We start from the raw sequence: 24904 nt of genomic DNA, 5'->3' as shown, positions 1-24904 counted from the left end.
ATATACACTATGTACAGTTTTTGTCAAAAGTAAACAGCTCAAAAGGTCTGCTTCTGAGCCCTGAAGCGCGGCTACCCTTGCATACTTAGGGACCCTAATCTCACAAAGACGGGAAGAAAATAAGTCCGCAACCCTCCGAAGCTTAGGACTGTCAAATGGGCTTTAGAGCCTCACTACACGGTTTGTAAGCAAACCCCTTGGTCTGTATATTTTTGACACAGCTCTTCAAATACAGGATATGAAAATATGATACGTGCTGCTTTTCACCGATTTTGCTTACCAAGAAAGATCTACTCTGCTACTATAGAATTCCATTTTAGGCAAAGTGTACAATCTCACTCATGCAGCAAAGTTGTCACTCTCGCCTACGCAAAAGCTATACTTGCGGACATGTGCTGTTCGTCGATCAGCCGCTCAAAGGTTGTGCTCAAGTGTCTTGTGATTTTCTTAAGTTAAACAAGCCGGCGCCCCACTAACGTTATAAAACTAGGGGTCGCATGAAAGAGAGCACTGTCACAACGGCCCGCAGACCAGGGCAGATTTTAGAGCTCATGATATACTCATGTAATGCTGACAATATCTCTTCCGCTATTCCACACCATGTACCTTGCTGCTGGAGTGCTTGGATTCATTTTAACACGGCGGATCACCAGAGGGCCCTAGCGGAGCAAGCAGGCCCTATTACTAGCTTCAAAGCCTGGTTTACCCTTCCTGCTCATCTTCTCATCATCATAACCACGTTACTTTTTTAACGTTCACTGGCCGTGAGCAACACGAGAATTCACGTGCTTCGTAGACCTCTTTCTACTACCTACGAATGTCCACGTAATATGAGCTTCCACGACTCTTGACAGAAGCTTTGTTGTGATTGACGAAGCTAGCAGGGCGGATATGAGCAGAAGAATGCATATTATTAATATTCCTGCTATATAGTGAGCAGAAATCAGCGACACTGTATCGACATCCGTGAAATTCGAATAGAAATGGTCTGTCCATTCCGAGCCCTTTACAGTCAAATGATGCCGGCGCACGGCTATCATTATCCGCGTTACAGGGGGATGTAATGCCGATAACCGATTGAGCAGGGGTGGAGAGAAGACAGCGAGATGACATAGAGCAGGGAATAAGGTGTCCGAGAGGTCGGTATTTCCTGATGCGCTTTGCGATGCAGCAATTGGTCTTATGGCGGCGATGTTGGTCCTCGTTGTGAAAAAAAGTATCCTGCCAGAGACAACGCGTACTGTCGTCGTATGCTACGGGAAAAATGGGCTGAAGAGTCATGAAGAGTGCGAGCGGAAAACGTTCGAGAGAGGAAACCTCTTCAACAAACCCGGCTTTCGTTGATCGCTGCTTTGGCGCTTTTTTTCTTTTTCTGTTGCTGGCTTAGCACGAACCGGTTGCCTAATCGTACTTGTTGTTGCATAAGTAGGAAACAATTTCTCAACAGTCAATGTTCGGATGCTCTCCGAGCGACTGTGTGTCACGGGAAGGAGGCGCCGCATTGCACAACCAAGTGGCAACGAGCGCGACTCGACTGGTCAGCCGACCTCGCCGTAAAGCTGAGGCCGTTTGTTTCAGCGGAGAGGAGGCAGATAGAGAGAGAGGGAGATCTATTGCGCCGAGCGTGAAGTCAGGAGGAAAAGACAAACCGGGAGGAAGAGTGGAAGAGGGGGAAGGGAGAGAGAGCGCGGTGACTCACAACCGCCACCGGTGTGGCCGCGAGTACCCTGTACCGCGAGTGAGAGCATTTCCATTTGTCGGCTGCCTCGGGTGGTGCGATGGGCGCGTGTGACTCATGCTTGGAGTGGACTGACAACAGGCGGCTCCACGTCACCGGAGCAACTCGGCGGCGAAGCATGCGGTAACCTTTGCAGGGCGACAGCTATATTTGGGACTTTCTTTGGGAGGAACCGTGAATGACGTCACCGCCGTTGTACATTCGGACCGAAAGATCCGGCGTTCTCTCACGCGGCAATCGTGATGTCGGATGGTCGAATCTTCCATCACTACTAAACAGGTAGAGTTATGATACTAAGCCCACGCTAAACCATTTGTGGAAACAATTTTTTAAGTTATCAGAATAAAAATCGCATGAACAATGCTCTGGTTACTAGTCTTACGCAACATATCTGTTGAATTAGTTGTGCTTTACTCATAACCTTGTGCACTTGTTTGCTGTGCTTTGTTGTCAAAATTTTTTTTAGTTTACATATGTGCTGTGGTGTTTTAATTATTGTATAACTGGGAAGTGTCTGCCATTTCAAGTAGTTTCCGGTTGTTTTGTATGAGAAATCTGTTATGATACGGCTCATGGCTTCATGTCTTGATTGCAATGTTTGATTACACGATTTATTTAGTGGAGCTACAATGTTTCATATATTACATATCTTGCTTTTTGAGCGCTTCTGTAGCGCACGTGTGAACACGTCGGTTTCATTGTTCTGCCCTCTTTATTTCGAGGTGTCTACATTGCAGTGTTTTCAGATTCACCACGACCTACCTTGTAATCGTCACCTGGGCCTCGTCAAGCTTCCTCGAGCAGCCCAGGTGCTCCAGCCAGTAAATATCTGGTGAAAATAAAACGATTTAATTTGATTTGATTTGATCCGGAATAGCCTGTGAGGAAGATCTCATGAACGTGGACGGAGGCCGGGGGGGGGGGGGGGGGGGGAGTTTGTTTATGCAAGCTGCAGTGATACGTTTTCAAGTTCTGCTGTATCAACGAGCCCATTCGCTAGCATGGTTACACAGCTCTTGACAGGCTGTAGTTAGCCTATACCTGCAGGCGAGGAACGATCCCTTAAGTGAAGTTCGTGACTGAGTCGTTGCGTCCTCTTCGGAATACGATGTTGTGGGCCGATTCATGACTCTTGTTAAGAAACAACGCTGAACGTTGCGCCGGTTGGTCAATCATGTTCGAAATGATTAATACGTGCAGAAGAAAGGCGTATACAAAAAACAGAGAACTGCAGTCTGTACCAGGCCGCGTCCTGCGCAGTTCTCTGTGGCGTGTACGTCTTCTTTCTTTTTTGTCTGGTAATAACCCTTTTGGTAATAACTTTCTGAAGAGACGCAGAATTGGACACTACAAAATGAATTAAGTCTTAGAAAAATGTGGCCAAGGCCTTCCTGTGTCGACCCCCCTGGACCTTCAAGAGCGAACGTTGTAGAGGCAAAGGAACGCTGAGGGCAACCCAACCCAATTTTCTTTTTATGTATATATTTATTTGATCTTTATTTCTGGTAATTTGATGCTTGTTCAACAGAAAAAGACACGCTTATTGGTCGAAAATTTTTATTTAAAAATAGAACCTTTTTCTTTTTCCCTTTCAAACTCTAGTGTTATTTTTCTTGTTGTTACAGAATAACTACCAGCACTCACAGAAGACCGAAGAACACTCCGCACTTACCTCTTCGAATGGAATGGAGGTGTGGAGGATTCTCGTGAAGAAAAAAAAAACAATCTGCCTTGACGACAGCTCAGTTTTCTTGAGAAAACAGCCTGTGGGGCTATTGCATGTGCTTCATTTTTCTAAAATCTTTCCTAGCTCAATGAAAACACCGCTTTCAGCAAAAATAGCCTCCTCGTGATTCGAACGTTTGCAAACAACCGACGCAGGCCAACTTAAGTTTGCTCGCAGCGTCTCTTTTTAATGGTGAGAAAAAACAATTCTGGGTCGGACGATCCGTGTGCTTGACACGCAGAACGCGTCACCACAAGATGGACACAAACAAATTCTCGGTTCACGCACAAGGAATGTTTTCGGTATTCAGCGCAAAAAAAAAAAAACAACCCACAGATAAGGAATTATTGAAGACGAGCAAAAAGAAAAAAACAAGCTTGGCTGCCGTTGTTTGCCGGACGAATTGCCGCATAAAGTCACGACAGAGATAAACATCAGTTACGCGAGTGGCCGCCAGACAAGCAGCGTAATTTCGAACCTTGCTCATTTCTTGCGAGCAGGGATTCTTGTAGCTGTTTTCCTTACGGATCGTGGATTCTTGCCAAAGTGTTGCGTTCCGTGTGTAGCGTATGAGCGCTGCTGGCGTTTGCAAGTGCTCGACCGCGAATCTCGGGAAGACAGATGCACTTACGAAATGAAGGAGCGCAGGCCGTTCCGCGCATATTTTGCCGTTGATTACGCGCTGCACGCAATTGTTGTCGCTAGTTCGTCAGAAATACGGCAGCAAACAAGACGTCGCGAAGTTAACCAGAATTTATGCAATGTTTGGCAGCAAGCATCAACAACACCACCTGCCTGTCCTAGGGGGTGACTGCGGGCGGCAATTAATGAGATAATGTACTTGCTTCAGAGTAGCAATAAATAATTACGGGATGCCGCAACCTATTCTGGCTGTGGAGCGAAATAAAGCGCCTGTTGTAGGGAGTCGAAATCAAAGCAGCACGAATCAGTGGCGTCTTTCAGCCCAGTTTTGGCTACAGATCCAGTTTTAGGCAAAAAAGAAATAAAAATGAAGGCAATTTTTAAGACGCCCTTCGGCACTGAATAGCAGAGAAAAAGCACACCGTAACCTGTGCAGAGCTAAAAAGCGAATCAACGAAAGAAGATTATTAAACAAAAATGTCTACGCTGGCGTAGAAGACGGAAGAAAAAAAAAATCTAGCACCAACTGCGTATGGTGAATAAAAATTTTATGGAACGTAAGCAACTTGCCCCACAAAGTAAATTAAAAGGATGGCAGTTGAATTGAAAATAAAAGAGCATGATTTCTAAAAGTAACCATTGAAGCTGACAGGTGATCCAGGTTGACGTAAAATGGCAGTTACGAATGGATATGTGCTTGAAAAGTATGGGAACAAATTTGTAGCATTTTTGGACCAGAAAGTAATTTCGTATAATTCGCTCGCGGTCTGTTCTCTAATAGTGAAAGCAGAAACTAAGCGTTCTAGCACCGCTTTATTATTTTCGAGGCATATTTTTATCTTTCGATGAGACGAGACTTGCGCCAAGCGACAGTGGTAAACATAAAGGTAGGATTATTTTATTTATTTCGTTTAACGTTCTCTCATTCCCTAGAATAAGTTAGAGAGTAGTTGGGCAGTTACAATATTTTATAGTCGAGAACAATTGTCAGTACGATATTTAAAATCGCAGAGAGAACGCATGCAGGCGAAACTTTTCCGCCATTATACAAGATTGTATGAAGACAGTAAAGACTATACAACGACATAGGAGTAAATACGGAGTACACTGCAAAGATTATTCGGTAAAATGTAAACACATACCAGCATGTAGCTAAAGATTGAGGTGTTCTGAAAGTAGTTACAATACAGTAGACAAGAACAATGTACAAGAGATTATTCTCAATTGCAGCAGCAAATGTACAGTCCTTGTCGCAAGTCTTCGGGCCACATGATCCGCTTTTCAGCAGGATAGTGGGGAGCCTACGCCACTGCTGCAGCTCTAAGTCTCTCCATGTTGAAGGGAACCCTTGTTCTCACCTTTCTGTACCTTTTGGTTTTTAGGAGCACCTTAACTTCCCTACAACACGACTGAAGGGCAAAACGGTGTGGCCCGGAGACTTATGATCAAACCTGTACACTATAAATCATGGTCATTTATCTACGCAACTCACCCGACGTTCCCAATGGCAGCTCCACAAAACCACCTATAACTCGTCCTCAAGACCCTGCATGATCAAGCGAATCAGAGCTGCGATGTTTATTAGTTTTCTCGCCCCTGAAGGCTCCTGAAAGCCATGTTCTGTCATCGCAGATCGCAGCCGATATAGTTTTATTCCTTCATTTTCCTTCTGCTGGATTAGACTGGTTGTGTATGCGTGTTGCGGGCAGTAGCTCAAAGTGGCATCGGTTTTTTTTTTATGGCTCTAGGAATTTTTCGTAGAATGCGCGCAGATCCTTTTCGAGCATCAGGAACTTGAGCGTAATGCGTGTATGGCATCGCAACTCGCCCATTGAGTTCTTCTTTTTTGTTACTGTTCTTTGTTCGATTTTTTTTGCTCCAGGGATACCGTTATCTTGATGCACCTGAGAAGACTTAGAAAGCTCGACATACTTCAGAAAGCGCAGTAGGCAGTGTTTAATGTCTCGGCTAGTCTGGTCGCTGTTCTTGTTATGTTTTTAGAAATTCATGCCCTGAATTTCTTTGCATTGGAATGAGAGCTTGATGGAAAAACAGGGACCAAAAGGAATTAAATTTAAGCGTGATAAGAGCATTGATATGGCGTTTCTGCTTCTGTTTAATATTTTCCGTTGGACAAGGAAAAATTCCCACCGTAGTAAGCTGCTCTGCGTACGTTGTGGAATGCGCAAGGAGTACCTGCATTCACCGTAACAGGTATTAAGCCTCTGGAACGTATAGCACTGTAGGGAGATACACGTTACCAACACGGGATTTACATCATACGTCGGTAATATGCAGCCCCGAGGGCGTTCAGAACTTCTGACGTGAATTTATAATAGCTGGATATCGCAGTACAACAAGTGCCTTGCCTCGCAACTGAGAGTCAGGCCACCACACAGTCTAGCTTCGTCCACTACCGTATGTAGTGCCTTAATCTAACAGACTATAATCATGCTATTAGGGCCGTTACTTTGTTAAGGCATCTGAAGACAGCTACAGCGTTTTAACGCGATAGCGTTAAAGCCCCGTTCCCCAGGAAATCCGGTATCGGCGTCGTCGGCATCGACGTTGTGAGCGGAAAATGGTCCCCAGAGAGTAACCTAGGGGGCAGGTGGGTCACCTAGGTCATGTGACGTTTCGGTGTCATCACAACCTGCCCACCGGATAGATAGTAAACCGCCCTCCATGGCAGCTGGCAGTTAAATTAATGATTGGTCGCTTGAGAACATTAACCTTAGCTGCACACTGCCCTGCGATAGCAGCACCTGCCATCGCAGGGCAGTGGCGCATCGCTTAACCACTGCAACACTGCGCCGGAAGGGGTATGAAGACTGCCAGGTATCTATCAATGTAAAGTAGAGAATGCCCTTCTGCATATATGGGAATTAACCCATTACGCTAACGCGTCATACCCTTAAGGTGGTGCTTAAGTGTCCCAATTTTTAGCCGCACATGACACCGTCAACTCAAACCAATGCACAAGCTTCAAAAAGTGTCTGGTTCTGGCTTCCCCGGCGGCTCAACGGGACTTTCGTCGCTACCAATTTCATGGTAACTACGCGCTCCGATGACCACTGCTACTTCTGGATTGCTGTTGTTGTTTACTGCAGTAAACATGGCACATACTGCTGTGTTGACTTCTTTCTCCTTTCCACTCCGTAATTTTTTTCGTGCGAAGCGTTTTCTTGTTTCACAGTTCGGTCCATGAAAGAATGAGTGAGAATCGAGTCGCAAGTGAGAAATACAGCTTCCTTTTTCAGAACCACATGAATTTATTCCTACACGAAGTCGACTACAAACAAAAAGGCCGTTTTCCGCCTGCCTAAAAGAGGCAAGTGTGTATTTCAGTGGCTCGTAGTGCTGTTGTTGCCTTTTTTCTTGTTTGTTTGGTTTGTGCTCAATGTAACTTCCATTTACGCTTTATGGCCCGATCACTCAACTTCTACACTGTTATTTTTATAGCGACAGCTCTAATCAAAGCAAAACTCTAGTTTCAGTTCGGTGTGCGTATGTGACATTGAAGTGACCTTCGCATTTAGCGATCTCGTAGCAACAGTCTTAAGACAGATGCCGAAGCATACTTTGACTATGGCCTATGTGATGGCGTCTCTAAATTAGACCCAGGTTATTTCCAAAATCTTGCCCATCCCACCCCCAAATTCGGCCCACCCCACCCCCGGATTTTGACACTAATCGATTTGGACCAAAACTGATGCCCAAGCTAATTTGAATGTGTCCGATACGATAGCAGTCTCTAAATTTGACCCAGGCCACTTCAAAATTTGGTCCAGCCCCAAAATCTTTCATTGATTTGGTCGAAAATCGACATTCGGGCTAATTAGAATATGCTGAGTACGTGTCTCCCTGCCTGACACCCTTCCTTATTGGAATTTTCTTGCTAACCATATGGGGGACTACGGTAGCTCTGCAGCTGTTATGGATAACTTCCAGTATTTTTACACAAAGCTCGTCTACACCCTGTTTCCGCGATGCCTACAGACTGCAGAGTTTTCAACTAAGCCAAATTCCTTCCAGTAGTTTAGGAAGGCTATATATAGGGGCTGGTTATATTTTGCCCATTTCTCCATTACTTGATTTATAGTCTGGATATGGTCTGTTGTCGAGTATCCTTTACGAAAGCCTGCCTGTTCATTTGGTTGATTGAAACATAATGTTCTCTTGACTCTATTAGCGGTTACCTTAATAAATACCTTATAGGCAATGAACATTAAGATGGTAGGTCTGCATAAGTCCCTGAAATCTCTTTTCTTATAGATTAATATGATGTTAGTATTCTTCCAAGCGTCTGGTAAGGTCGAGGTCATAAGGCATTGCGTATACAGAGTGGCTAGTTTTTCTAGAGAGAGAGAGAAAACATTTATTGAAATCTCAATGAGATTAACGGTGGGCCGTCGTCTTCATGTTGACGTCTGGCCTCTTCGCAAGGTCGGGCCCCTATTCCAGGGCTCCGCTGAGTCTTGCTGCTTCGCATGCGTGCTGCACAAGGGCCCTTTGGGCTGTGAGCTCGCTGCTGGTGAGCAGACCCTCCCATTGCTCCGCACTCGGGGTTTTGAGTTTGTGGAATGCACAATTGCGTTTGCACTCCCATGTAATGTGGTATAGCGTGGGGGTTGCCCCGCACCACGGGCATGTGTCCCTGAAATGTGTAGGGTACATTTTGTGTAGAATGTATAGGTTGAAGAATGTTCCTGTTTGCAGTCTACACCAGTTCACTGCTTCTTGTTGTGTTAATGAGTTGTGTGGTGGAGGGTACTTGAGCCTCTGTCCTCTGTAGCAATTTAGCAGCTCCGCATATACTGGCTCCACTATGGTAGGGTTCTCTAGGGTCTCCAACAGCTCAGCTCGGAACGTGATCTCGCAAACAAGTCTGTCCACCCTTGAGTTTCCCGCTATCCCCGTGTGTGCCGGTATCCAGAGTATCTTGTTTTCCTAGAACAATCTCCCCTCTATCCTTCAACAGATCTCCTTTAACCTGATCCTCACCAGCTGTTCTCACTCTTTGCATTGCTCCTAATGTTTTTTTTTACGTCCTCTTCTGTTACTGGCGGGATGTCCAATTGATGTATGCTTCTGGCTCTCTGATTAGCGTCCTGATTACATTAGCTAGTGTATAGATTTGTGTAAAACTCCTCGTCTACTTTAACTACCTTACCCTTATTGCTAATGACATTGCCGTCTTTATCTCTAAACGCATAGATCTGATTTTTGCCTATGCCTAGTTTTCTCTTCATTGGTTTTAGACTACCCCCGTTCTTTTGAGCATGCTCGATTCTGTCCATCTTAAATTTCCTTATGTCGGTTACCTTGCACTTATTAACGTCTTTAGCTCTGCTAGCTTCTAGTCTGTCTGTGGGATTTGATGTTTTAATGATTTAACGCTTTTAATCATATCTTTTGTCTCCTGAGAGAGCTTGTTGGTATGCTGTCGAACCATCCTATCGCCTACATTTACTACGCTCTCCGTAATGATAGCTGTGAGATTATTCTTCATTGTATTAACGCTATCAGGTCACCCTTAAAGCGGACCTTATGCATACGCTGGATTTTTCTCCTTATGTCTAAAATTCCTTCCGGCTGGAGGCTTGGCAAGGCCTTTACTGTTTTGAGTAGCCGCAGTCCCTCTTATAGGAACTATAAGCGCATTTGTTACAGAGATTTTTTCTTAAATATAAAGCGCGTTCTTTATTCCCCTTTTGCGACTTCTGGACATCCATTCACTTCTTTCATCCTAATCTGTCTGTATCATTAACGTCAAGGCTGAGTATCTGGTTGTTAAGCGACACCCTTCCTGTAGTGCCTCGCTATCCACTGTTGGGCTCGAGGACTAACTGGCCTTGGCGGTGTAATAGAGGCGTGGGCATGCATTTTAAATACTCAACATGTTTCCTTCAATGAGGTAAATTCTCTATCTCTCTCTTTCGACGAGCTTTTTCTTGTAAATCTCAGCTCGGTCTCCTTCACGAGATGCCCAGACACTGTGACCTTATTTGCCTATCGATGCTCTATTTCCACGAAGCACTCCGTTGTCGCCTGCAATCAAAGACATCGCTCGTTAACTTCGTCGGCTGCGTGTCCAGTTGGGCGGGCGAGTGTCTTTCTTGCCGACAGGAGCTCATCGTGGCCAACTGCTGCCCCTCCTATATCTCCTAAGTTGTCCACGCGTCCTCATCAAGCTATTGCATCATTCGTCCACTTTATCTTTAAGACGACCCGTCCTTCAACGTTGCGCCTGATCACGGAATTCATGCTGATAATTGTATTTTGTAGCGCACCTGATATCCATATCCACAGAATAATCGATACCGAATAGTTTATGCGGCAGTCACCGCTTTCCGCATGGCTGTGAACATCCGAAAATTCCCATTGATTTTCCAACCCGTTGATTTTCTACGGCCCTGAGGACTAGTCACTGCAAGCGGAGGAACCGCTTTAAAAGTAAGAAACCATTAAAATATAAGTCCGAGAAGGAGAGAAAACACGTGCGGTGCGGCACGCTGATTTGTCGGAACACTTTCCTCTCTTGCTAGATATATTAGGCTGCCTCACTACCCGTGGTTCCTTCTGGGGCTGGTCGGGTCTTCCAGGGTTTCTTTACCATTTTACCGAAAGTTCCAAAAATGTTGTTCAAATGTTAAATTAAGGTTAGCAAGATGACATTTCCAACCTTATATTAAATGTTCCACAAACGTTAAAGAAAAAAATGTATTAACGCTTGACCGAAACGAAAAAAAGCGACATTGCTGTAACGTTTCGGCGCTACATGGCAGGTTTGCATTTGTAAAAAAAAAGCAGTACAAACGCGGACATTCAAATATGCAGGCATGGTTTTTAGGAAACTTTTTGCAGCTTTAGGCGCCGGCAATCATGTTTTCTAACGCTGTCTGTTGAATTATGCCAAATCGTTGCTCTTCCCAGCAATTCCAGTCAACTATCACGTGAAACAGCATGCTTTCAGTTTAATAATTTTTGCATCCCAGCGCCAACTAAAGGCTTTGCATCACTTGACGGACGTAAGTCGCAAGGTCTCTATAGCAGGACACAAGTGAAGAAGGGCCGGCAGTAGCAAATAATGCCCCTCAGAGGAGGCCGTTCAGCCAATGGCAACGGCCGATGGTCTTGACGTGGCGGCTAATCCCATTTCTCGGAGACACTTGTCAGTCGCCCGCGATTTCAGGCTATACTCGCGAACAACTTTTTATGGCAATGCTCCAGAGGCTGTGCAGGAAAGGGTAGAAGCCGTTCTTTTGCCCCTTTCTCGTGAGGAGTGGGCTTCCCATCAATTGCGTCCCTGCACCCTCTATCCAGCATCTCCCCTTAAGCCCTCTGCACTTCTAGCCCAAACAAGGAACAACCCACTACCCGTGCCACGGGTACAAATGACCGTCTCTTTCAATTTCCTTCCTTGCCTCTGCTGAATTGCAACCGCGACGTCACGAGAAGCAGTCGGCGCCATTGGCTGGAGGGCCTCTTTTAGCGGCAGTCACCGCCGCCTTCTGGATTTGTATCCGACCATAGTACTACTGACGATAACCTTGAAAGGGGCTCGCTTGAAAGGGAGCGCGCACAAATTAAATCAAAACGGCGTTGAATTTGCGGAGTGCTCTGTATCAAGGATGCCCTGCCGAACTTTTTCTATCGCGTCTATTAATAAAGGGACGCTGAAGGGAAGCACAGAACGAAACAAGAGACTGCGCTAGTCCGGTATGTCACCCTTTGCAAACACTGCCGGTATCGCAAATGGAGTGTGTGTTTGCTTCCACCATTTTTTACACCGAACAGGCGTTCTTTTTTACATCGTTTGTCTAAAGATTGCACAACCACACCGATTACCGTAAGCAGTTCATTAAAGTACGGTGCCCCCCCGCTTCAAAAACGCTCGTATGACCCTGAGAGCTCGTTCGTTCTTTGCTTGCGGTTCTAAATTCGCGACGTCCGAGGGTCTTACGCAGGCAGAGTGAGAGTCACGGGACGTTCTCGACTCTTGGCATACTCATACTTCGGCAGCACTTGTCACACTAGCTTCCTCCTATTTCGAAATAGCGTTGCACGTGAATGCGATGAACGAATTGTGCCCTTGACCGGCTGCTGATACCGGAAATCTGACGGGGCGTCACTCATGTCTTTCGCTTTTACGCAGTTTTGTGGGTTAGCGCTGTTAACCGCAAAAATGACACAGCATTTGCAATCTTGTGATAAAAATCGCTCAATACTCAACTCCATACTAGAACACAGTTCTAAAAATCCTTCCTAAGTGGAACCGTTTAAGAGAAACGAAGGAAATGGTCAAACAAATTCGAAGCGCTGAACAAAGTTTTCAATGTTGTTATGAGGGCAGCACCCGGCCAGAGGACTTCCTCAGGAAGACCCCTGCAGGCGCCATCAAGGATATCCATGCCGGGCAAAAAAAAAAAAAGAAAACAGATGAAAACATAGGAGGGCATGCGACAGCAGTGAGGAGGGCGGTTGCAGTGCTTTTACAAATTTACAGCGGCTTCATTCAGCGGTATTTCATGAAGTCAGATGGTTCATCATCGCGCAAGTGGTGGAAGTCATCCTGAATTTAGATAGCTAGCCTCATCTTAAGTTGAAATAATCGACTACTGTGAAGAATATTCATTTTTCTGGTAACGCAAGCGTTCGATTTCAACCCCGCAATAAGTCTACATGCTTATTCCACAAGCGGGTGTCATAAACAACTCACAACCTTGTTCCCTTGCCCACTTCGTACGCAGCAGCGCCAGTAGTTACATCACGTAATGAGAGCGTGGCATTCATTACGAAAAGCCCTGAAGTTCGCAATGAGTGAAGGTAAGAGTAAACGGGGAAGGCACAGGCAAACGTGGATTGACAGTCCCATGGAAGCAACCAACATACGCCCGAGCAAGCATCGGAAGGGAGCCGAAGATAGAAAAACATAAGTTCCATTGATAAGCTTTTGAGGAGCCTGAGGCGATTTAGACCAGGTCGCGAAGAATCGGAGACGAACGCGCGATTAAATAATAACAACCGTCACGTACCGTCACGCTAAGGCACGCGACGCCTACGCCACCTACTCCGTCAACCTTTCACCAGAGCTTTTCCGTTTCGACTTCTTTTCTCCACGCCATCAAGCACCTAGCGTGCTCGAGTGTTAATTCTAGCAACTAAAAGGTAGACTAGCGCCCTCCTGTGGCACGGCATGCAACTAAGTTACCGATGCCGCCATCTTTGCCGGCACCGTAGCCGGCACCCACTGCACGCACTCTTATCAAGACACTGGCAGCAAGAACGCGTGTGAACAGAAATGCAGGCCTCATGAAGGAGGCCAGCTCTCAAATAATGAACAAAGAATAAAGCGGGCGAAGGAGAGGAAATAAGTGGCAGCGTGGTGCACTGACCATTTCATGAGCAGCGTCAGCGCCTGTTCGTCCAAAATCTGCGCCCTGTCCATGAGGACGGAGTCCGGGTGCGCTGGCCGGTTCCGCTGGTGGCGTAGCGCTGGCGCGTAGCGAGGAGCATCCGACGGCATCGCTGCAAAGGACCGCGAAGAGCTTAATTCACTGACGGAACTTGAGCTATGTGAACACTTGGGTAAAACAGAGGTGGCACCACACAAACTGAAAACTTAAATCCTACGCTCCTTGCCATCATATACGACCTTTGCCAAAAAATGTATAGGTCACGCTGTTTGATCCTATGGTCCATGCAGTGGGTCGGGCTCGATTTACATAATTATACTGTCCCGCATCTGGATGCGGTGTTAAAACGCCCCACTACAAGTCTTAGAAGCAGACCGCGTGTGTTGTACATTTTGAACAACAGCTGAAAGTGATTATTTATTTATTTGATACTGTCAATCCCATCAGGGATCCATCGTAACAGTCAGGGCATTAAAAAGTACAATAAGATGCAAACGTAGAAACGAGGATTAATCAAAGTACATATCGAAGCATTACACAAAATTATACCTCACTAAGCTCTATGACATACCATTTAATAGCCGCTAGTTCCTTGAAGAGCTCTCCCAGACTGGACTCACTAGATAAGGTTCTAGCGTTAAACGTTGCCAGGTTCAGATTCCAATGGCGGCCTGTCCGGAGCCAGAGATTCTTGGCACTCTCCACTGTGTCACAGTTGCTCTGCAGCCGTTGGAGAGTGAGGGCCGAGGATTAATTGGTTTAGACATATAGGAAGTCGTGGCCAAGTTCTACACCACGGTGGCCAAATCCTATTCCGCTGAGGGAGTGTGTTGTTGATTCTGGTTACCGAGGTCATGCATCCAGGTCCGGTTGTGCATTTCTACCGACACGAGGAGTTTTTTTTGTTTCTTAAATCCGGTGGAGAACTGCGCGGCACCGGGATTCTAACCCCTTTTCTTGCTCGCAAGGCGGATGCTCTACTTATACGCCGTCGAGCGTGTGCATGAAATACTAAAACTATCGAATAAACCATTATTAAAATTATAGGTAAAGTTGCTTTCCGCAACGCCTTCGGCAGCAAAACACGCCAAAGAGGGGGCAACGTGGCGTGGAAAAAGAGTACGAGAGAACGAAGACCATCGCCAAACACACTCTTCGATCGTCTTGATCACGCTGTTTGAGAGCGCCAGCGCATTCAGCAGGGGCCCAAGTCCGCGTAACCGAGTCTTCTCCGCGCGCGAAAAGTGATCGAAGATCGCCATTAGGAGAATTGTCAAGTTCAGGGAATCCGCGTGCCTTTCGTTGTATCGAATGACCAGTGAAATTGGAGTTAGATATACTACTCGGTTTTCCTAGACTTTTACACAAGAATTTCGCGAGGACGAGCTGTGAGCTAGATATAGCAAATAATTCGAAATATACGGGTTCAGTATATCCGGGCTCGTTGTATATTCAGGCGAAGAAAAAGACAGCAAAATGCGTATACATATACGTTTTTGAGCACTCTTTTCAGTTACCTAAACAATCGCTTTTCGAGCAGCACTCATCTCCAGGCCAGCGTTCCAGGCACTCGGCGGTAGCTCTGGCGGCGCGTTTCGCTGCAGCCATTGCGTACGGAGCTTGGAAGCCACCACTCGGTATGCATTCCTCTCTCTCACCGTACTCTCCTACTTCCACTATAGCCACCCTCTAGTTAGGTATTCGTTATGTCTCGCCCTACCCTCCTCCTTCAACGGCAACCGCCTTCGGGTTATGCATTCCTTCGCTCTCGCTACACACTCCATCCACGACAGGTGACCCTTCGGTGGATCCCTGGTCACATGGGAATTCCCGGCAATGAGCTGGCTCACCAGCTTTCCTGCGATGCTATTCACCGGGCGCCGCGCATCCCATGAACAAGCCCACTAACGGTGCGCGCAGTGAGGGCTTACAAACTTACTGTCCACAAATGCTACACGCAGCAAAAATTGGACTTCGATTATTTACCACCGCCACACCCGACGTTATCGATCCGTGAAGCTCGCATTCATCGCCGAATACAATTTCATCTGCTTCATACAGCAGCCAAACTTTATTTGTACCGGTACACTTTCACACCTCAGAGCCCAAACTGTCCACCCACATTGCAGATATAGAACACTGCCTTACACAGTGCCACTCAGCCTTCAGTCCCCTGCCTATCCCCCCTACCCACCGTGACCCATGTGGCTCGCCTCCCAGGACCTGAACCGGCCACACGCCCTCGTCACCTTGGCCCAGCACCCTTTATACACCCGACATAGAGGCTATTATAATAAACCTGTTGCACCACCTCCACCACCTTCCATAGCAACCTCATTGCGGGAGGCTCCCGGGGCAGGCACCCTCCGGTTACGCGCTACTACTATGACGCAAAATCCAAGGAACACCTGTCGCTGCAAATGAACTATTCGCACACCCGTAGTCGAAAGTTGCATTGAGGGTTGTCTGATGGGTAGGTTGAAGCGCCCATCAGGTTTGCCGCTCTTCAGTCACTGTGAGCGCTTGGCTTAGCGTCTTACAAATAGTCAGTACCTCGAATTAACATGGCTGAAGAATACGTGCGCTCTAATGATTTTGTTTTTAGTGGTATTTGGAGGATGAGGCTCGTGTTCCGCCTTCCAGGGTAAAACTATCGCAATTATCATTTCGTCCTTGGAGGGAGAGAACCGTGATGCAGTTCTTTTAAATCTGTAATTTCGACGAGGATATGCCAAGTCGTACTTAAGAAACAATAGCCTACAAACCATTTCCATAAAGGATTACTTTCCTTAGCATAAAAGGAGGTTGTCTTGCGCTGGCACTGAGAAGCGGGCATGTTTGGAAGTGACGGTGTAGTCACAGGTTTAATTAAATTGATATATGTGCGATGTGTTGATTATTAGTGCAGTTTATTGGCTCGTTTCAGCAACACGAATCCCTGGAAGCGGCAACGGCGATGCTTATCTCCATATTGATTTGACTTGCAGTTACACAGCACCGTGCGAATACGATGAAGACGAGTCAAAGGCTTTGCTGACTAATACCTCACGTAGCATTTTTGTTTTAGAAGGAAACGTAGAAATCGCGAGCTATTCAGGGTGCAAAGCTGGGCTGCTGGCTGGCAGCAATCCTGAGTTGCCCACAACGATGACTTTTATGTATCCATTACAAAATCTATATAGTGAACTCTGCGGGTTGGCCTGGCAACTCTTGCGTGTTACCTATAGCTGCCGCCTTAATAAATAAGACGAATTATCTAGTTCATGAGAACATTCGCTGGACCCTGACCAACACATCAGTCTTTGGCCTGACCTACTGCGACGTGAAGCATTATGAAGCTTGCAGTGTCTTCTGTGGTTCGGTGTTGATTTCATTATTTGTACGGTCTCCTGTCTTGCCTGTGGTGAGTGTGGCCATGACAAGGTGATGGAGCGTGTGATTTGTGTATATGCCATGCTTCCTGGAGGCAAAAGCCGATGACAAACAGGCTTGATACTCGCCCACTTATGGGCAATGCTATTTTAGAGCAGTGGCCTCAACTATTTTCACCCCTGCGGGCTTGTCAGCCACTGCCCTGCATCCTGACTGCATGATGCTTGCGCGCAGGGTTTAACACTCACGCACGATTTTTGCGTCCGTCATTCGAGGCCATAATTACTATATTGTATCCTCCTGTTTTTTTTCTTTCCACAGTGGATATTAGAGGTTTCTCGCTATTCTTCCAGTCGTCGTATGTCCACCCCAGAAAACGTGTCGAGAAGCTTCAGATGAGCTAAGCCAGCCTCAGAATAGTCTGCCAGTATATGCCACAGATGCCAATGCTGAGCCTTCCGGTTTTGCCGCAGTATTATCCTGTACTGAGAAGTCAATTCACGAACTGCCAATAAATACCATTCACAGGACTCCGAAGATGCAGTCTCCCATTAAATTATTGCTACTGAGTCTACTTACATCTGTTGTTAATGGCAGAAGTCACAAAGACGACGAGTATCATTGCGCATGGTGCTGATTTTTCATTTCAATTTCTCGCTTGCGTAAGCGATCGTGAAACATAATTTTCCGTCGGCGCCACCTCCGCGAGCACGTGACGGCTGGCTCGGAGCCTCGACCCGACACCATCGTCTCCCCTCCCTCCTTCCTCTCTTCATAGTGCCGTCTGGACGCCGTTTTTGTTTTTTGAGATGTTCTCAAGTGAGTGCGCGGCGCATGTAGCCAGCAGCTACAACGGCGGGATGGGCACTGGCAGAGAGTGGTGCGCGAGCGCGGTGAGCGGCTGTGTTCGGGACTGTGCGAACCCTTGACAATTAATGTGCGCCGACAAGAGTTGAGTTGCATACGTAATATATAGCCCTTGTTTATTTTCAATACATTGTGTGCGCATCGAGCGTTCTTACAAGCTGCCCCCTCCCGTTCTTTGCCATCTCTAACACTTGCGCCAAACTACCTTGGCCAATAGTCGCATCTGAAAGTACTGTTACGTTTCGCCTACAACGCGCGGTATAGCCGGCGCGGATGCAACGGACGCCGGGGCTTCGTTCAAAGTGGCGGTCATTTTGGGCCCGTTCATCGCTGCCGCAACGCCTCCCGCCAAACGCGTCCAGGCAGGTTTCAATGCCACGTGTCGTCGTGTGTGCGTGTGTGTGTGTGTGTGCATGTTGGTGCCCACGCTTGTCAAAGCGCGGCAGCCGGGGAGAGGAGCTCCCCAACTGGGAGGCGAGGAGGTCTGACCGGCGCCGGCCCGGCGGACGCGCCCGTCACGTCTGTACATGTCCGTGCGTCGCCGTCTTGTGCGACTCATCCCAAGCCGTTCCTTCTTGCCCTCGACTCCGAAGGTATAAAAAGACAGCTGCGCCGGACCCCAAAGAGAGACTTCGATTTCTTCCTTCGAGTAACGTGGTCGCCCTGACCGGCTGCTCTTTTGCGATGCCAGAATAAACAAGTTGTTCTGTTGCCAGTCGACTCATCCTTTGCCGGGACCTTCGGATGTTTCCAGCTGTGCCCCAGGCCGCCAGGCCAACGCTACCCTTGGGGCTTGCAACCCTTTTGCAACAACTGGTTGCCAGCGGTGAGATCGCGACAACGGAGGCCAGCAGCGAAGATATGCGGTCAACTGTATGCTGAGCAGCTCAACGACCATCCGGGAGCAGTGCGACGAGCCCTGTGTGATGACTGGTTGCCTGCAGCGGAACGACTGCGCTGAATTCTTGGCTGCGAGGTTTGGTGAGTGCGGGACTTTCTTCTTCTGAGTTTTGCCAGGCTTTTGTTAGTGTCAGAAACAGAGCTGGTAATTGTGGTTGTCGTTGCTGCCGGGTTAGTTTGTGGCAAGACAATAGTAGGCAGTAGAGAAAGCAGCATTCGGAGCAGCCATGGATTTGAAGTCGTTGCGCAAACCGAAATTGCTGGAGCTTGCAAGAGAGTTGGGTCTGGATGTCTCAGACAAACTCAGAAAACGAGAACTGCTAAGGGCTATTCTTGAGTTGGAGGCTGAGGATGACGAGCTGTCGGAATGCCTTGAGACTCAAAGCAAAAAGAGGAGCGCGAACGTAAAGAGCAAAAAGAGAAAGACGAGCGCGAACGTAAAGAGCAAAAAGAGGAGCGCGAACGTAAAGAGCAAAAAGAGAAAGACGAGCGCGAACGTAAAGAGCAAAAAGAGAAAGAAGAGCGCGCTTTGGAAATGAAGCGTCTCGAGGTAGAGATGGAACGCGCTCGTAATGGAAGTCAGGCACACGGTGCAGGAGAACGAGTATCGTTCAAAATGAATGACCTGATGCGGCCGTTTAAGCTTGGAGAGGACATTGGTTTGTTCCTGGTTAACTTTGAGCGAACGTGCGAGAAGCAGGGGTTCTCTCGGGAAACGTGGCCACAGCGCTTGCTCACTTTGTTACCCGGCGAGGCGGCCGACGTAGTCGCTCGCTTGAAGAGAGAGGAGGCAGAGGATTTCGACCAAGTGAAATCGAGTCTGCTAAAAAAGTACAGGCTGTCAGCGGAGGCGTTCCGTCGGAAGTTTCGGGAAAATGAAAAAGGCAGAAGTGAGTCATATACAGAGTTTGCCTACAGGCTTATGTCAAACATGCAGGAGTGGCTGAAAGAAGAGAAAGCGTTTGGTGACCACGAGAAAATTCTGCAGTGTTTCGGGCTAGAACAGTTTTATAGTCGGTTACCTGAGAACGTGCGGTACTGGGTCTTGGATAGGCCAGACGTTAGTACAGTGGCTAAAGCCGCCGAGCTAGCCGAGGAGTTTGTGACGCGTCGGGCTCGTGGAGCAAAGGACGGTCAAAAGGGTGAATTTGGCTCCAAGTCTGAGAGGCCGAAGTTCACACCCATGAGAGCAAGAGGGGACACACGTAGTGCGGATGCGAGTGAAAGCAGTCCGACCGAACGTAAGGAGACGGCGGCAGCCGAAGCCGAACGCAGAAAGCGGTTCGAGAGGAGGCAAGCGCGCGTGTGTTATACGTGCCAGAAGCCGGGTCACTTTTCGGCGCAGTGTCCAGAAACAAAAAGAGAAGTCGTGTGTTTGTCATTATGTAGCACTGACGAGAACATGAAGCTTCTCGAGCCTTACATGCGAGACTTCCTCGTGAACGGGAAAGAGTGCCGAGTGCTTCGTGATTCCGCAGCTACAATGGATGTAGTTCACCCCTCTTACGTAGAACCCGATATGTTCACGGGCGAGTGCGCATGGATCAAGCAAGCCGTGGAAGCTCATAGCGTGTGTCTGCCCGTAGCAAAAGTGCTTATTGAAGGACCTTTCGGAGCACTTGAGACGGAGGCCGTAGTGTCTTCTATGCTGCCCCCCCAGTACCCGTACCTATTTTCGAACAGGTCCGATCACCTCCTGCGCGAGAAGGGGCTTTTGTTTGGTGAGGCTAGCGTTCAGGCCTTAACCAGATCGAGAGTTCGGGAGCTCGCTGCAAAGGCGGTAGTTGCGGGGCCGACGTTGTCGAACAATGAGAAAGGGTCGGAGGCGCAGCAAGCTGATATTCAGAGCACGTCCGAACTGAATAAAATTGAGCCTGTAGCGTTGAAGGCACCAGGTACTGGAGAGGAAATGCCCGACACGGGAAAGTTAGAAGAGCTTCCGGTCGAGCTTCCGGGACTAGGCTCAGTGACGAACAGGGAAGACACTGATCAGGTCATTAGTGACTTAATCATTAAAGCACCGCTGTCGCCTGAGCAGAAAACCGAACTACACCAACTCTTACAAGAGTTTCAAGGTCAGTTCTCTGAGAGGCCTGGTAGGACTTCTGTCCTTACTCATGATATAGAACTTACCTCCCCAGAGCCAGTACGATCCAAGGCGTATCGGGTGTCACCCCGCCAGCGCGATATTATGGAGGCTGAGGTAAAGAAAATGCTACAGCTCGGTGTTATTGAGGCGGGTGAGAGTGATTATACCTCCCCTTTGATTTTAGTTGAGGTACCGGGCAAGGAACCTCGTCCTTGCGTCGACTACCGCAGGCTTAATTCCATCACTAAGGATCAAATTTATCCGATCCCTAACATCGAGGAGCGCCTTGAGAAAGTTAGTAGCGCTCAGTTTATTTCCACCCTAGATCTTGTCAGGGGTTATTGGCAGGTTCCACTTACAGAAGAGGCTAGTAGGTATGCGGCGTTCATTTCACCAATGGGAACATTCCGTCCTAAAGTTTTGAGTTTTGGTTTGAAGAACGCGCCATACTGCTTTTCAAGCCTCATGGACAAAGTGTTGCGGGGACAGGAAGAATTCGCTTTACCGTATTTAGACGACGTAGCGATATTCTCCGCATCCTGGTCTGAGCATATGGCACACTTGCGGGCAGTGCTAACCCGGCTGCGCGAAGCGGGCTTGACAGTCAAGGCTCCCAAGTGCCAATTAGCACAGGCCGAGGTTGTCTACCTCGGTCACGTGATTGGACAGGGTCGTCGCCGGCCCTCTGAAATAAAGGTGGCCGCTGTGCGAGACTTCGCGCAACCGCGTACGAAGACCGATATTCGGTCGTTCTTAGGTGTCGCCGGCTACTATCAGAGGTGCATCCCCAGGTACTCCGATATCGCGGCTCCCCTGACTGATGCTCTAAGAAAAACAGAGCCCCAAACAGTCGTCTGGGGCGAGACAAAGGAAAGAGCTTTTAGCGCCCTAAAGAGCGCCCTAACAAGCCAGCCTGTGCTACGATCGCCAGACTACACAAAAGGGTTCGTTGTTCAGTGCGATGCTAGTGAGCGAGGCATGGGCGTTGTACTGTGCCAACGGGAAAATGGAGAAGTGGAACACCCCGTCCTGTATGCTAGTCGTAAGCTGACCTGTCGTGAGCAGGCGTACAGCGCCACCGAGAAAGAGTGTGCGTGTCTCGTGTGGGCCGTTCAGAAATTGTCATGCTACCTAGCCGGCTCGAGGTTTATCATTGAGACGGATCACTGCCCTCTCCAATGGCTGCAGACCACCTCTCCCAAAAATGGCCGCCTCCTGCGCTGGAGCCTCGCTTTGCAACAATATTCCTTTGAGGTGCGTTACAAAAAGGGGAGTCTCAACGGTAACGCCGATGGCTTAAGTCGAAGCCCCTAACGTAGGAATCCGCCTCAAAGTTGTTTGTTACTGATGTTTTCTTCCTGAGGCAGGATTTTTAACATATTGCTTTTGTTTAGTGTTTCTAAGTGATTATGTGCTTTCTAGTGCAATTTTCCAATTTGTGGACGCGTTCTGAGTGCTGCTTGACTACTGTAAGGAACTAGGCAGTAGTATAAAAGGGGAAAGAGCCTGGCAGAGCTTAGTGAGGGTGGTCTCGTGCTTGCTGACTGAGCGGTTGCGTTTCGGCGTAGTTCTAACGCTTGCTGGGAACGAGCACAAAAATGGCAACTCTCCCGAAGTCACTTTGCAGTGTCCTGTGTGATCCTGAACTTGAGAACGAGGCCTTCTCTGTGCGCTACGCTCAAGCAACGTCGAGGGACGACCGGTTTCGATTACGAGCATCATCGAGCGACATCCCTCCGGACAGCGGATGCAGTCCCCTGACCATCGGGATCTCCTTCTCCCGGCGGGGCGGTCTGTTACGTTTCGCCTACAACGCGCGGTATAGCCGGCGCGGATGCAACGGACGCCGGGGCTTCGTTCAAAGTGGCGGTCATTTTGGGCCCGTTCATCGCTGCCGCAACGCCTCCCGCCAAACGCGTCCAGGCAGGTTTCAATGCCACGTGTCGTCGTGTGTGCGTGTGTGAGTGTGTGCATGTTGGTGCCCACGCTTGTCAAAGCGCGGCAGCCGGGGAGAGGAGCTCCCCAACTGGGAGGCGAGGAGGTCTGACCGGCGCCGGCCCGGCGGACGCGCCCGTCACGTCTGTACATGTCCGTGCGTCGCCGTCTTGTGCGACTCATCCCAAGCCCTTCCTTCTTGCCCTTGACTCCGAGGGCATAAAAAGACAGCTGCGCCGGACGCCAGAGAGACTTCGATTTCTTCCTTCGAGTAACGTGGTCGCCCTGACCGGCTGCTCTTTTGCGATGCCAGAATAAACAAGTTGTTCTGTTGCCAGTCGACTCATCCTTTGCCGGGACCTTCGGATGTTTCCAGCTTTGCCCCAGGCCGCCAGGCCAACGCTACCCTTGGGCCTTGCAACCCTTTTGCAACAGTACCAACTCTCCCTTGTTTTCCGGCTACTGTCACACTTTTGAGGCAGCTTGGAGGTCCATGTTGGTAAAATCAACAGTAGATACGGGCTGCGATTTTACTACCGCAGCTCAGTTCTAAGCAAGCAAGTGATGCACTATGATACAATGAAATTTGCATTTCATATTTTGTTTCATAAATTTTTATACACTGAATAGGCTGAGGCGAGTTTCTGTCATCTCTTTTGCATCTACCCCTCCACCAGCCTACACCCCTCCTCTGCATCCTGTTTTTTAATGATGTGTTCCCACACACTTGGATTGCTTGGCTATAAGTGGCACATTCTGTAGAGTACCCCGAACCACAGTTCCACCTTTTCCTTGCTGGAAAACGCTCAAATTGCGCCTACGACAAACGATGCTGCTGTTTAACTATATATCTTTTCCAGAAGGACGTATCTCCTGGAGGGTGCGACGTTATGGCACGTAGCGAGCAGAGTGGGTTAAGGAAAAATGCGACTCAATAATGACAAGGTGATTAAATAGGCATGCGCAGGGCATGTAATACGAACGAAAGATGATCGGCGGTTCCTGGGGGGCAACTAAGGGGGATCCAAAAGAAAGCGGAGAGTGTAGCAGGAGGCCGCAGAGTCGGGTGGACGGATTAGATTAGAAAGTTTGCAGGGATAATGTGGCTGCAGCTGGCACAGAACAGGGCCAATGGAAGAAATTTGAGAGGAGCTTTAGATCTGAAGTGGAGGTATATTCGGGCTATTGCTGATGCTGTTATTAAATAACGGCAACCTGAATGACACTTCGAAGATACCAGCTGAAGATTCTGTCGTGTGCGCTTTCTTTCTGGTTCCGATCATAATCCAATGTGTTTATGGGACTGTCCCAATGTAAAGTAGGTTTTAACCACAGGAATAATTGTACTTATAAGCATCCACCCTAGAGCAGTCATATGGCTATGAAGGAATGCAAACTGACATAGTTCACGCTTCGAGTGGGTGACTAATTCGGCATCGCCCTATCATTTGCTAGCCACCATCCTTGTTAGCTTATTCGGTGGAGAACTGCCTCGGAAATTCAGTGGTTCTGAGTTCGAGCCTGGACCAGGCGGAATGGGTCCTGAGCTGCGAAGCTTGTGAGGAAGCTTTTCTCTGTGCATGCAAATGAGTAATTCCTCGCTTGATTGTTTCAGTCATGCCGTTCGCGTTGTGTAATATACAGGTCACGCTTGTTTTGAAACAAGTTATAATGAACAAAACGGAAAGCGGGGGCTAGGAGGATATTTCGCTTGGAACGCGTTTGTCACTGGTGCTGAACAATGGGATGAAGTACGCGCAAAGTGCGCTAGAGCAACTCACTCAGGTACTCGCTAGTTCGAGACGTCCCCGCAGATGCCGCTTGGTATGCGTCGTCGATTTGCTTCACAGTTAGGGTAAGCTCCTCACCGTCGCCATCACACCAGATACGACACGAGAGCGCACACAAAATTAACACTGAAAAATGAAACTTGGCACTTGCCCCAGCCCCCATCTTCCTTGAACGAGGGGTAGACCCGGAGTTCGGAGGGGTAGACCGGGAGGGGTAGGCCCTGAGCATTCAAGCGTACACGCGGCCTTCGTGAGAGTTTCTGAGTTAGTAGTGCAGGCCTCACAGCGGAATTCCACGGGCTGCGGTTTTTATGCTGGGTGCTTTTTCCTGGACGTGTGAGGGGCCATCTCTCCGGTACCGTGCAGCACATGGCAAAGCAGGAAGGGAAGGAAACCGAATATGGCGCATGCGCAGAACGAAATAGT

General features: G+C 48.2%; 1 protein-coding gene across 1 annotated transcript in view; it reads right to left on the bottom strand.

Annotated features, from left to right (window-relative positions):
* LOC144108010 (chorion peroxidase-like) overlaps positions 1-13627 on the bottom strand; it is a 135440-nt gene extending 121813 nt beyond the window's left edge. Inside the window, exon 1 of the mRNA XM_077641272.1 lies at positions 13505-13627. Coding sequence (XP_077497398.1) covers positions 13505-13557 — 53 coding nt within the window. The 5' untranslated portion in view covers positions 13558-13627. The remainder of the gene's footprint in view (positions 1-13504) is intronic.
* Between the last annotated feature and the right edge of the window lie 11277 nt (positions 13628-24904).

The sequence above is a fragment of the Amblyomma americanum genome, chromosome 10 (genome assembly GCF_052857255.1).
Source record: "Amblyomma americanum isolate KBUSLIRL-KWMA chromosome 10, ASM5285725v1, whole genome shotgun sequence".
Lineage (NCBI taxonomy): Eukaryota > Metazoa > Arthropoda > Arachnida > Ixodida > Ixodidae > Amblyomma > Amblyomma americanum.
This window is presented reverse-complemented; position numbering and strand designations above follow the sequence as displayed.